Genomic DNA, 14,137 nt, shown 5'->3' with positions numbered 1-14,137 from the left:
CGGTTCTAGGCGCTCAGTCCGGAACCGCGCGACTGCTACGGTCGCAGGTTCGAATCCTGCCTCGGGCATGGATGTGTGTGATGTCCTTAGGTTAGTTAGGTTTAAGTAGTTCTAAGTTCTAGGGGACTGATGACCTCAGATGTTAAGTCCCATAGTGCTCAGAGCCATTTGAACTACACATTTGGTGCTACCACACCGTAAACACCGCAAAGCCTTTTTCTTTTTTGTTGACAAGGGCTCAGTTTTCTAAATTAATTGACGTAATGCCTAAGACACATGGTTCACATTCAGGAGGAACAGGGTTCGAACTGCCGTCAGACCATCCCTATTTTGGTTTTCTATGCTTTCTCCGTATTAATAGAGGTGAATGGCAGAATGATTTGTTAAACAAGACCACAGTCGATTTATTTCTTCAACTTTATCTCACTCGAGCCTGTCTTTCATCTTTAATCACAGGTTAAAATGGGTTGTCTTTAAATTTTCTCGTGTCTAAATACATTTTACATGTCGAGAAGAAACACAATTTATAATTTTGGTGTCAGTGACGAAATTGATATTGTGCTTTTAATTTCTATGTACCGGATGTAATACAGAAATACCACATCATCTGAAATTTACCATCTACGTCTTTGCTAATGTACTGATTCACATCCGGACACTTTTCACAGCCAAAATACGGGAGTCTCCGAAAACGTCTTACACTGACTGAGCATTAGGCATCTGTAAAATGCAATGCATTCACGATATCTATTGTAACTCGATGTAAATCAAGCGAATCTTGTAAAGAATATTTTCTTCCACAGGACATTGGAACTGAGATAGATCCAAACTTGGCGACTGTATTCCTGGGGATGGTGCGATTTGGTATGAGCGTGGCAAACACAATTTTATTGAAACACTTCGGTCGTCGAACACTCTGTTTCTTCAGCTGCTTCGGCATGTCGATTAGTATGATACTGTCGGGATTTTCTACAATGTACATAATGAATGGTAAATATCAAACTATTTCAACCTATTCCTTAATTCTCTTAGTTATTATTATTATTGTGAAACAATGGAAAATACAGGATGGAATGTAACAATTGTTGTATTATTACTGTTATTACGATTTCTGCTATTGTTATTAATAAAATTATAAACATCCGACCAGTTGCAATGGATAAAGAAATTCTTTACCTAGGTTTCGACAAATATAAATTTGTCTACTTCAGAAGGTAACAATTTTACATTAGTAAGGACTAATGTACCATCGCCGTTACATTATCAGTATTAATAACGTCCTTAGGTAAAGTAAAACTTAAAAAAAGGAAGGAAATTAACACTCCCCTTATAACAGTATGGGAGCATTGGTACAAATGTAGAAGAACTCAACACATTATTTGTACCAATGCTCCCATACTGTTATAACGGAAGTGTTAATTTCCTTCCTTTTTTTAGTGTTACGTTACTTTAGGACGTTATTAATACTGATAATTTACACGTTAACTTTGTACGCCAATTGGCACATGGTTCTCGGCACGAGAGCCACCTGCCCTGTTTTCAGAGTAACTACGCTCGCCGATTACACTCAGTCGGTTGTAAGCTCTGCAAGATCCGTGAGCTATTTGATATTAACGTGACAAACCCTAATTCTAGGGCTATATTTTATTTTTGACACATGGATCTATGACGACAATTGTAAAAACGGTGATGGTACATTGGTCCTTACTAATGTAAAATTGTTGCCTTCTGAAGAAGAGAAATTTATATTTGTCGAAACCTAGGTAAAGAATTTCTTTATCCATAGTAACTGGTCGGCTGTTTATAGTTTTATTACGTGAAACCGTTGCTGCTGTGCAGCTATGTTTAAAATATTGCTATTGTTATTATTATTAATATTAATGTTATTATTAATTTACCTGCCACCGCAGCCGAAGTCGCAAAGAAAGTCGCTACTGCACATTTGTGCTATGGCGTTCGACTCGAAGTTGAGCTAGTTCGAATCCTGGTGGTGAATGAAATTTTCACTGCCAGTATTTGGCCGGCAAGGGAAGGAGAAGTGTTGGTGCCAACTTCCTGGTCACCAATCTTTGCGCCAATGTCTTAGATTAAATTCCAAATCTTCCCTGCGATGACTCATGAAGTGAAAGACACTGTTGATGAACTCTGTCGGATACGGACGTTACGCTCGACGCTATTGAAGCTCATCAAGAGGAGCAGGCTATGTGCCGACACTGTATTTCACACACTCCCTTCCCTTCATGTGTAACAACACAATCCCGTAACTGCACTGTACAAGCACTCAACAATGTCATCCACATGACACATATACACACGTCACACTTCGTTACAGGAGGGCAACGGCAAACAACCTCCACTAGGACCTAGACCAGAAAGGAGATGTAGAATCCCTGCATCTTCTCCCCTCCGCTCATTCCATGAGTATGGAACTACTTATTAATGCCGAAAAGTTCATTTAACTGTCGAAGAAAGGCCAGAATTGTTAATATTTGCAGTACCGATGACGTCGTGGTCAATAGGAGTGGAGCACACGCCCAGAGTGGACAAGGATGGGATAGAAAATTGGCGGTTACCTTTGCAAAGTATCCAAACGGACGTTCTCCTTTAGCAATTTAGGGAAACTATAGAAAATCTAAATCATGCTAAGTAATGTTTCCCCTCATTTCCTTGATTTTACTACGTTTATAATTTTATTAGTGACCCACCCCGGCTTCACATGGATAGCATTAAGCATTGACGGTCGGACGAATTGTCTAGAGTAGCGGTAATTTTGTTTAAGGGCCACTTCTTAGAGTTGTGGTGAAAATTCTGAGAATAACTTTAAGTAACTGAAGATACTCACTTTCACGTCCGCCCCCGGTAGCTGAGTTGGCAGCACGACAGAATCTCAATCCTAAGGGGCTGGGGTTCGATTCCTGACTGGGACAGAGATTTTCTCTGCTCAGGGGCTGGGTGTTGTGTTGTCCCAATCATCATCATTTCATCCCCATCGACGCGCAAGTCGCCGAAGTGGCGTTAAATCGAAAGAATTGCACCCGGCGAACGGTCTACCTGATGGGAGGCCCTAGTCATACGACATTTTATTTTATCAATTTCATATAACTTAAATGATCTAACCAGCAAATGCCAGGAAAGTACTCGCGAGGCACTAATGCTATCTGTTCCATATTTAACTGGCATTTGGAGTGACACCTTGTGTCCCCTCCGTCCATCGGCTCCCCCCTTTTTTCTTTTCCTCTCTTTCCCTTCTTTTCCCCCTCATCGATCGGAATCCTCCCTCCCCCCCATCTGCTGCCCTGTCGCCTCTATAGTGCTGTTTTAAGTGAGTGTTCAGTGTTGTGCATTCCCTGTCAGTATTGCGAACAGCCACCATACTGTCGCTAGTTGTGTTTTTTATCTCTTGCGAATAGAGACCAGACTGTCGCTGAGTTTTTTATTTGTGCCTGCCTATGTGTTTTAATCAGCATCACCGACCGTTTCTTTTTATATTTCCTTCACATGTGTTTTAATCAGCATCACCGACCGTTTGTTTTTATATTTCCTTCACATGTTTTTCTCCACGTTTCAGTTTTTAACAGTGACGGTTTTATTGTTCTCATATCTCCTAATTCTGTTTTTTAACTTTTCTGTAGGCTGCAGAGCAACGCATTGTGCCCCTGCCAGCCCGCTTCCCCCCCCCCCCCCCCCCTCCCCCACTCAATGAGGTGAATCGAAATCCAATAAAGAAAAAAAAGGAAAGAAAAAGAAAATAAAGTTACATATTGTGGCAATGACAGGCACTGCGAGCTACCGCACCAACCTTTCCATCTGACTTCAGCAGTAGCTATGGCCACTAGTTGAATATGCAATATCAGCGCCAGTCTAACTTTAATTACATTTTCAGTGGGACCTTTTTGCGCATTTCCCGTCACACCCCTTAAACATTAACTATTTACCAAAAATTCTGTTCTTATGTTCTTGTCAGCTTTATATTTGATACGTCCAACATCACAGGGAGTTTAGAAAGTCTTCAGTAGCTCACACTGGCCTCCCGGTAGCAGCAGCTTGCGCTAGTTTGGCACAGCTGCAGGCGGACTTACTTCTATTCCATGTGCCCGCAAACCTTCCTTGAGAATCAGTCTCTTAGTAAAAACCGTATCAAAATCCCTACAGTTACTGAGATTAGCTTGATCATACAGATTGAAACCATGATGGTGATGTGGGTGGAGACTTTAATTTGTGTATGTGTAGAAGATATACACAAGATATTCAGACGGTAAGTGTACACAAGCAGTAGAAAAATCAACAAAACCATTTTTTCACAGCTGACTTCATCCACAGTGGCCCTTGTTCCATTGAAATTTACCAGACCTACTTTGCATTCATGTCTGAAGAATATTTATCAGTTTTCAGTCCATTACATCAAGTCTCCAAGTAGGAAGAATTAGTCTTCTTAGATTGTTACCAATAAAGTTTTTCAAACGTTTGGGTGTCAAGAACCCTAACTGAAAATTGTGAGAAAATTTAAGTAGCAGACACGTTACATTTTGCTGTGTAATCAAGGCAAATAATTTTTCAACTTCTTTGTAATGTTTATATCAATAGCATATTTCATAATGACCCCCACTAATGCAGTAATCCATGACCAATACCAGTCAGAGAGAAGATAAGTGATGTGCAGTGGTATATTTCATACCTTTTGTTCTGAGTAGTATAAATATGTGAAGGTGGCCACCTGGTATGAGATTGTCCATTCTTGTACACATTTTTGCATGGTGACCTTGCTGCAGTGCAAACAGCATTGGAGATTGGACTCGTTTTTGGAAGGAGCTTTTCATTCAGACCTCCACATGTATATTTCCTGTAGTTTTCCTAACTAGATTAGGAGGAATGCTATCATATCCCCTTTTAAAAGGAACAACCATTTTCCTTCCCTTAACCTGGTCATCTCTGAGCATGTGCTCTAACTATAATGGCCTTATCATCATCAGGAAATTCAATCCTATTCTTCCTTATTTTGTTGGCAGATGATACAAATATTATAAAAAAATGGTAAGACAAAAACAGTATTAGAAGTAGCTACTTATGAAGGATTCTTGGACATTAATAAATGAATTGTAGTCAGTTTACTTTCATTAAACTTTGGATATGCTCACTGTTTGCAGTTAAAACCTGTGACAAATTTCCATTCAAATACAAAGTAAGAGGCTGTGCAGATAAAATTCTTAGGATTGCAACTAAGTAAAAATTAAGTTGAAAGGAGCACAATCAAAAAATGGTAAAACACCAAAACAAACTACTATTTGTTATGTAAATATAAACTGAGAGACATGACAAGAAGTTAAAAAGCTGAAATATATAGCAGTCTTAATTGCATGAGATAACATGATAATGTATTTGGGGTATCTTACGAAGCCAAGATAGAGTTTACTGAAACCCAATAGGATTTATTTTGAATTACTTGTGTAAATTCAAAAATTTCCTGCAGAAATCTGTTCAGAGAACAGGGTTTACTGATTACTGCTGCTCCTTGTAGTTATTTCATAGTCCCCTTTGCTGTAAGTTATATATTCATTTCATTAATGGCTTAGTTCATGAAAATCGGTACTAGCAATAAGAATAAACTATATAAAGATTTTAAGCAGTTACTTTGGTCCAAACAGGTGTCATTATTCAGGATCACACTCTGAATAACTTCCTAGTAACAATAAGTAGTTTAACTACTATTAGTGTTTAAGAGGTCCTGGATAACACATTGGTGGCCATTTCTTCTCACACTAATCACGTAATTCCTTGCAGACACAGCTGACACATTCTTAACCTTCCACATTTAAAAAAAAAAAAAAAAAAAAAAAAAAAAAAAAAAAAAAAAAAAACACAAGAGGAGGAGGGAGGGGGAGAGTGTGTACCAGAGTACCACAAAGCAAAAAGTATTGTTAGACATGGTAGATGTATAGAAACAAAAGTAATCACACATAATAACACACTAATGTCGTGTCTATTTGTAATTCCTCATGTTTCAGTTTGAATCAGTGTAATTTCTGCATACGTTTCGTTTTCGTAACTGCATGTTTACTACACATGCAACAATAGCACTTGCCACATTTTGTTCTACATCTCCAGTCATTTTTCCTAGAACACAGTTTGCAAAGTCCAACATGGGAGTCACTTGCAGAGGTGCCATTGAACTTGGACTTGCATCTTCACCAATAAATATTTTCTTAATTTTTGTTCTTGAGTTTTCAGGCATTTGATTTGGCTTCTGCAGTCTTTGCTTCACATGAGGCTTTATAAGTTCTTGTCCTAAATATAACAAAAATTTTCTCCTTCTGTTGTGTGCATGAGCCTTCCAGTCAGCATATTTTTTGATCCTAATAATATAGGCATTTATGGCTGCTGCATCAATCACATTCAAGAATAGTACAAATGTCCATAGCTTAGTAGTCCTGTTGCATGAATACTCATTTGCCATTTTGTTCATGGTATCAACAGAACTTTAAGTTTTCTTCTAGTGTAGAATAATATTGGTCTTAAACTACTCCTTTTCTGTGTCACAGTTGGCATTATGGTGTTCAGAACTCAAAAGAACTACTGCCTTGTTCTTTTTAGGCACTTATGATACTAGGGTTAGATTTTCATTGGATGCGAACATAGATAAAAATTGTGTTTAAAAAGGCATTAGTTGGAAATACAGATGTACCAGTAAAGGTTGGCCCTTGCTTCAATAGCTCCTGTGCAAGTGGAACACTTATGAAAGGAGATGTATGGTCCATTACAACTCTAGCATCTTGATTCTTTTCCATAGATCCTTTTTTCCCTGAGTATACCTGTAAGTTGAAAGCATGTGAAGATTCAGCACTGCAGAGGGCCCAAATTTTATGCCATATCAAGCTGATTTGGACTTCATGTAAACCATAAAAGGGCATTTCTCAAGAAAAGCTACCAGTTGCTCATCCCATCTCAAATGACTATTCATTCATGTGTGAAAGCTGTAAATGTTTCTCTAAATGCACAAAATTTGTCTATATGTCTCTGCTCCTCTCTAATGGTCATCTTGTCAGATCTGATGTACAAAAGAAGTTCAGAAAACCTATTTCTTGAAAATAAAGCTGGGAATATTTTCCTTTGTTGCATATGGTTATCTTTTAGCTTTCAGTGCTTCCATAATTACAAAGAGCCCTATGTAACCGAACATTTCTGTTGTACTTGTTGGAATCCAATTACATATATTAAAAAGAAGAGTCACATTCCATAAATTGCAGACTGTCTCTGCTTTTAGGTTTGTGTATTTTACAACTTTTTCTACTATATTAGTTCTAATGAACAACATGAAAATCTCCATAATAGAAGACACACTCCTGAAAGTCACTAAGAAACCACTATATTTAGACAGAATATCCTGTTTCTGATTCCTGCTTGGTTATTTGTACATTGACTGTCATATCATTCCATTTTCATCATGTATGTAGGTCTCTTTAGCATTTGAATCTCATCAATCACTTCTTCATTGTCCCTTACTTCAATAACATCTTCAGCCATGTCCATTCCTTCCACATTATTTTCTATTTCTGAACTCACAGACTCCACATTATTTTCTATTTCTGAACACACAGACTCCACATCACTATCTTCTGCTTCTGATATTGCATCTATTATTTGTATTACTTCTTCTATCTCTCATTCACTGTGTAAACCATGTTTCTTCTCTAAATTTCATTTTTTTGACAAGTTTATTTTGAAACATAATATAGTCTAGCAACAGAACTGAAGGAAATGACTAACAGAGAAAAATATCTGATGGACCATTATTACACACAACAATGCATTAAAATTTAAAATACTCATTTCACACTTATATCAACATAACTTTCTACAGTGTGCATCTTTTCTCATCAATTGGAAGTGGGATCCCTAAGGACCCCCATAAACATTACAATTATGTATTGTATAGATAAATTTACATGAAAAAATTCAAAAGTTGCAGTGTTTAGTGGGGACATTTTAACAGTCTCGCATTGTCTGAAGAGTATAAATTATTTCCACCAGCTAAAAATAATGTAGTAGCTATATTGGAGTTCTGTAGTACCCTGCTTGGTATGCTGTAGGTTAGTATCAGATGATATCAGTACTATAAAATATTCAACTTACTCTCATCTGAAATAAGGTCATTGCAAACAAACATCGTTAATTCTTTCCACTTGAGAGGTAGATACATAATGAGCATATGAGGACAGTTCTTCACTTCTCTATTTCACACTTCAAATACTCCTAATGCTTTAATTACTTGTATCTGTCGTATTTCTGGAAATCTCACAAGGTAAAAGTTAAAATGAGAAATAAAATTATACAAAAATATAAATTATTCATGGTTTTCATCTTGTTTTCTTGAAATTTTAATGCATTTCCACATGACTGAGTAAAATAATTCACATTATGCAAATATCTTATGTGAGGAGTTCATACCATTAATAGAAATAGGTCATATCTTAAAAACATGTATTGAGCATAATTTTGCACAGTAAAAAAAAAGAATTATAGTGAGCGAAAAGATGAAAAACATGCATACATCTACATGACAATTTTATACACAATGAGTCATTTAGTTAGATAGATAGTTTAATGTTCCGTGGATAATTTGGACAATAAATTATAATACTGTGGAATACGTGATTTTACATTCAAGTAAGAAATTAATTTGTAAATATGGCTACATGCTGGCCATTCACAAGTTTCTTTTAAAAAATATATAGATACAAGTTAGAGATTTCTACCCACCACCTTTTACACACAAGCTCACAAAATTTTACAGAACACATGTTCTCAAGGACAAACTTTTTCACTTTGTTTTCAAATTTTACTTTGTTGTCTGTCAGGCAGTTTCTATCAATGGGTAAACGATCAAATATTATGGTTGCAGCATTGTGCATCCCTTTTAATTCTAAAGACAATCTTAATGTGAGGTAGCGAATGACTTTTTCTTCTGGTATTGTAATTATGTACATCATTGTTCTTTTTGAACTGCAGCAGATTACATACATCAAACATCATGAGAGAATAAATATTCTGTCAAGTAGTAGTCAAAATGCATAGCTCCATAAACAGATGTCTACTAGATGATGGTGGGAACCATATATTATTCTTACAGTAAGTTTTTGAGAAAGGAACACTTTCCTTCTTAAAGAGGAGCTAACCCAAAACATTATTCCATATGACACTGAATGAAAATATATAAACTGTGCCAACTTACTGATTTGTCATTCCCCAAAATTTGCAATGATTCTAAGTGCATATGTAGCTGAGCTAAGTTGTTTTAGGAGTTCCAAAATGTGCTTTTCCTGTTTAAATTCTCATCAGTATAGACACTTACATTTTTTTAAGTTTCCACTCTATGTATTATTTCCTCACCACATGTTACACTGATCTTTGGTAAAGTATTTCTAGATGTACAGAATTGAACATGATGTGTCCTTTTGAAATTCGGTGTGAGACCATTTGCAGAAAACCAGTTAATAATGCTTTTAAGAGTATTGTTTGGCATTTAATCCATAATCCGTTGTTGGTTGTGTGTGTGGTTTCTTTACAATACTATTTCTACCTGCAAAAAGAACTGATTCTGCACATTGTATATTAGATAGCATGTTGTTTACATAGAAGAGGAACAATGGTGGACCTAAGATTGAGCCTTGGGAACCCCGTACATTACTTCTGCCCAGTCAGTAGTATCTCCCCTGATCACATTGGCTGAATTACTAAATTCAACTTTCTGCATTCCTTTGGGCAGATGTGACATTATCCATTGTAAGACTAAACCATCGATTCCATATAACCTCAATTTATCTAGGAGAATATTGTGATTCATATAGTTAAATGCCTTAGATGAGTCACAGAAAATAGTGACTAGTACTTTTTGTTATTTAGTAATTGTAAAATTTGGTGACTGAATGAGTAAATATCATTCCCCATTGAGCAACTCTTCTGAAATCCATATATTTACTAAGGATATTATTGCTGCTCATATGGGATACTGTTCAAGAGTAAATCACTTTACAAAAATGTTTGAAAATGATGTCAATAGTAAAACAGGTCAGTAATTTTCTTATATCTTTTAAATGCGTTTAAAAATGACATGTTTAAATTAGTCTAGTAAAATGCCTTGAGTTAGCTGTTGGGAACACCATCAAATGTAGATGAACATTTAGTTTTAAGAGAATTCATAATTTTATTAATTCCAGTAGTTGGTGATACATACCTATGTGTGAATTTTGTACGAGCTGCTTTTTCAACACACTGCTGCTATTTTTCTCCTGAATTGCGTGTCCCTATATTTTGTATTAGATATAAGAAATGGTTATTAAACTTGTACACTATCTGTGCCTGACCATTTATAGCCATTTCCATCTAATGTTGTCATGCTCTGTACCCTGTTATCCTGTCTCTTCTTTCATTACATTCCATATGGCCTGATGTGTGTTGTCAGGAATATTGAGTTCTGACATAATGTGAATCTTGAGTAGTTTCTGAAATGAGCAACTACTACATTATCTCTACTTGTTCTCAGAAACAGATGCATTTCCTTTTCCTTTCATATGATGCTTTAATCCCTCTAGAGTTCCATGTTAACTTATGCAGAAAGCTATTTTCAACTGAGACTATATTAATTTTATATCAGCCTTTGGGTCATTATAAATTTCATCCCAGGTCTTCTCTGGTAAACTATTCTGAAAAACATTTATCCTGGAGTCATCAGTTATTTTGATTTCCATTGAAAAGTATCTATACTGTAAAGCACTATCTTATCTTCCTAACTGTTCATCATCAGAGACAGCATTTGTTACTGAGTATACAGTTATTTTCTTGTTTTGAAAAACAACCTTATGCTACTGTCTTTATTTACCCATGTTGGAAAGTTAATTGCTGAGGTCAAATTGTAGGATCCAAATAAGATTTTGTGACCATTTTTCCTACCATAATCCTTTAGAAACTCATACTATTATAAATAACTTACAAGTCTTTGTGCCTAAAAGAAAATGGAAATTATGCAATTTATTTGCACCAGAGCCCACAGCATTTCATATTTCCTTTAAGATTTTATGACACAAAGAAGCTCAAGAAACTGCAACATACTGATGCCATTTTCAGAAAAGAAGTAGCTTTTATGCTAAATTTTGGTAGGCTATTCTATAGCCCTCTTTGAAAAAGTTGCATGTAACTCTTAAGAGGAAGGTTTTCAAATCAAAATTATACTCTACTTTGCTCAAAGTATAGCCATAGAGAGATAAAACCTGTTCTATTCCTCTGGAAAACATGATAGACATACCTCTCAATTAATCACTGAAAAAGTTAACATTTCAGAGCTTAGTTACTATAGAGCTGAAGCCATAATACAGAAAAATGTTTGAAATGTTGTGCTGTGCAGGAAGTGGTAGGAGTGATCTATATGCTTCAGTATTTTCAATTGATGAAATATCAAAAACAATTTTACAATGAAATTCCACAATTCTAAAAATGGCACTTTTTTTAAAATTTGCAGCTTCTAAGAGTATTAACACATTGATAATCTCTAAAGTAGTCCAAATTTCCAAGGGATTACAACAAACATTAAAAAATTCAAAAACAGTAACAGACTGCAAGGATAGCCACCTAATGTGCAAACAACTGGAATAATTGAATTACACAGGGCTGCCCACCAAAATAAGTCCATTAATAAAAAAGTCTAAAATGCATCACTGACTCAAAAAAACTATTGTACCTAGGACAGAACACCCCATACATGCTTGCTATAACTGTGAGAATTCTTACATGAAAGCTTGATTGAAATAATTGCAGACACAGTCTGGCCAATGAAACAGTTACCTAAATTTCTTGACAATATTACCAAACATAACCAATACTGAAGCAGTTTGGAAATAAAAAGATGATAAAATTCTTTCACAAGCTCTCACAATAATTTAGACTTTGTGCTTAGAGGACATTTGTGATGAGAGCATTAACAAGGAGAAGCAAGGCTTATAACACATACATTGAAAGAGGAAACCAGATTGAGATACAAGCACTCTATAAGAAAATATGCCAATATTTGTCTCAATTATACATGCTCACATCACCTGGCACCTGGAACACGTGTGGTTCAATAATTACTATGAAACAAATGCAGTGAATAAATGCACTAATTTTATGACCAAACTTAGTGGCACTGACTAAAACTGTATGTACACAGAAATAGATCTTCTCTCTCTTATGAGCACATTACCCATAATAGCAAGTAGTTAATTAATAACAACTTGCACCAAGAGTTTAGGGAAGCACTGTGTAACACACACTCACACTGGTCAAGGCACTGCCCTAAGTTGCGCCTTCCAAGAACCAACAGGCAGACAGCTCTATAGTAAACAGAGCATGACATACTGCAACTCCACTGCACAGCCAGCACATGCTCCCTATTGGCCACCAAGTATACAATGGCTACCCGTGTGTTCCATCAAATCCTGCCTGCTTAGTGGTGCTTCCTGGGTGCCTCTGATGTGCAGTCTTCTGTGCTGCTCCGTGTTTTCTCATGTCTTCCCATGCCAGGCTGGACAGAAATCACTCTGGGTGTGCAGTAATGAGACAGATCCATCAGGACACTCTACTTAATAGCAGCTGACTCAGTCATGGCCACCCAGGCATGCAGTCTAATCAATCAAGCCCACACATTCAGCATTGCCTCCAGGTTCCTTTTGATGTGTCCACTTTCTGTGATGCCCTATGTTCTCACTTGCAGCACAACCATGACCTCTCTCCTTGGCTCTGGAGGATGCTGCTGTAGTGTCACACCTCCTGTTAGGGCCATCACTTTGCAGCACTGGTGCCACCACAGCTCCAGTCACAGGGCCTTTGAACTTACCATGGATGGTGAGGTCTAGTGATGGCACTTGCTCCCCACCACAAAACTGCAGCCACCCAGTAAGGGTGATGTGGCTGGGAAGTTTGCACATGCCTGTTAATCAACATGAAGGCTGCCATATGAGCTTAAACAGACTTGGCTTTACAGACAAAATCTTCACTTCATGGGCCTGTACCACTGTAAAGATCAACAAACCTAAATAAATTAGACTAACATACACAAACAATCAACAAACCTAAATAAATTAGACTAACATACACAAACAATCTCCATTAAAAACACATACATCAATAATTATATTATACAAACATTGGTTGGATCCACTTGCTTTGATGACATGGGCTGCCTCCCCACTTTATAGCACTAAGCTCTCCTTACGTAACAGCCAGATCCAAGTTACTCGAATTTACATAGCTCAAGAGCCGTAAGGTGTATACCACTTCAGCATTGCCTATGGTCTCCAAATATTAGATATTCATGAGCACAGTCACCTCCCCTTTAAGGATTAACCAACCTAATGATACTAATTGACTTATATGCATATATGCACTCATGTAAATAGTGCAGTCCAGTTTCCCTCTTAGCACAGCCTAAAATACTACAGTCCCCCTTGGTAGGATTTGACCAACAAATCACATGCATGCCTCTATGCAACTGAATGTACATAGGTCACTCCCCTTCAGCCTGGCCAAAAGACAGTCAAAAAAATTTCCATTAGCAAGGCTTAACTAATAAGATGCATACATACATCTGTGCAAACCCACATGAAATGATCTCCTCCCTTAAACATGGCTTACAGATAGTAATGATTTGACTCAGACATTGATATCCATTGGTGCTCTAACTGTGATAGTGGGGAACAACCAACAAAGAAGCACACATGCATCCACACAACCCCAAAAAAGTGGTTCTCCATCTTTAACCGTGAAATGAACTGACAACAGCAATGTACATTAGTGAATATCTCCTACATAGCCTTCCATATTGTCTGTTCTGATTGGCCAGAGACCATCAGTAGCAACAACCAATAAGCTTTAAGATCCCTAACACTTTTCTACTCCATTGACACTACTCAAACCATAGAATCTAATCATGTGACAACTGAAGATAACTATAATATGAACGACTATATATGGGCGATGGCACATTTCCCAGATGCATGTCTGGTGGGGTGGCCCACTGAGCAAAAGCAGACCTCGCAGAGTCATTGCACCATTCCACCAGCACTTCCCCCAGTAACTGGTTTTTTTTCCTTATTTGAAGGAATATACCACT

At 37.0% G+C, this 14,137-nt stretch overlaps 1 protein-coding gene across 1 annotated transcript in view; it reads left to right on the top strand.

The window, feature by feature from the left end:
• The window catches only part of LOC126298502 (facilitated trehalose transporter Tret1-2 homolog), a 282,166-nt gene that overhangs the window by 253,182 nt on the left and 14,847 nt on the right, over window positions 1–14,137 (top strand). Inside the window, exon 8 of the mRNA XM_049989838.1 lies at window positions 804–990. Coding sequence (XP_049845795.1) covers window positions 804–990 — 187 coding nt within the window. The remainder of the gene's footprint in view (window positions 1–803; window positions 991–14,137) is intronic.

This window comes from Schistocerca gregaria, chromosome X (genome assembly GCF_023897955.1).
Source record: "Schistocerca gregaria isolate iqSchGreg1 chromosome X, iqSchGreg1.2, whole genome shotgun sequence".
Taxonomy (NCBI): Eukaryota; Metazoa; Arthropoda; class Insecta; order Orthoptera; family Acrididae; genus Schistocerca; species Schistocerca gregaria.
Note: the sequence above shows the minus strand (reverse complement) of the source record. Positions and strands in the feature narration are given on the sequence as shown.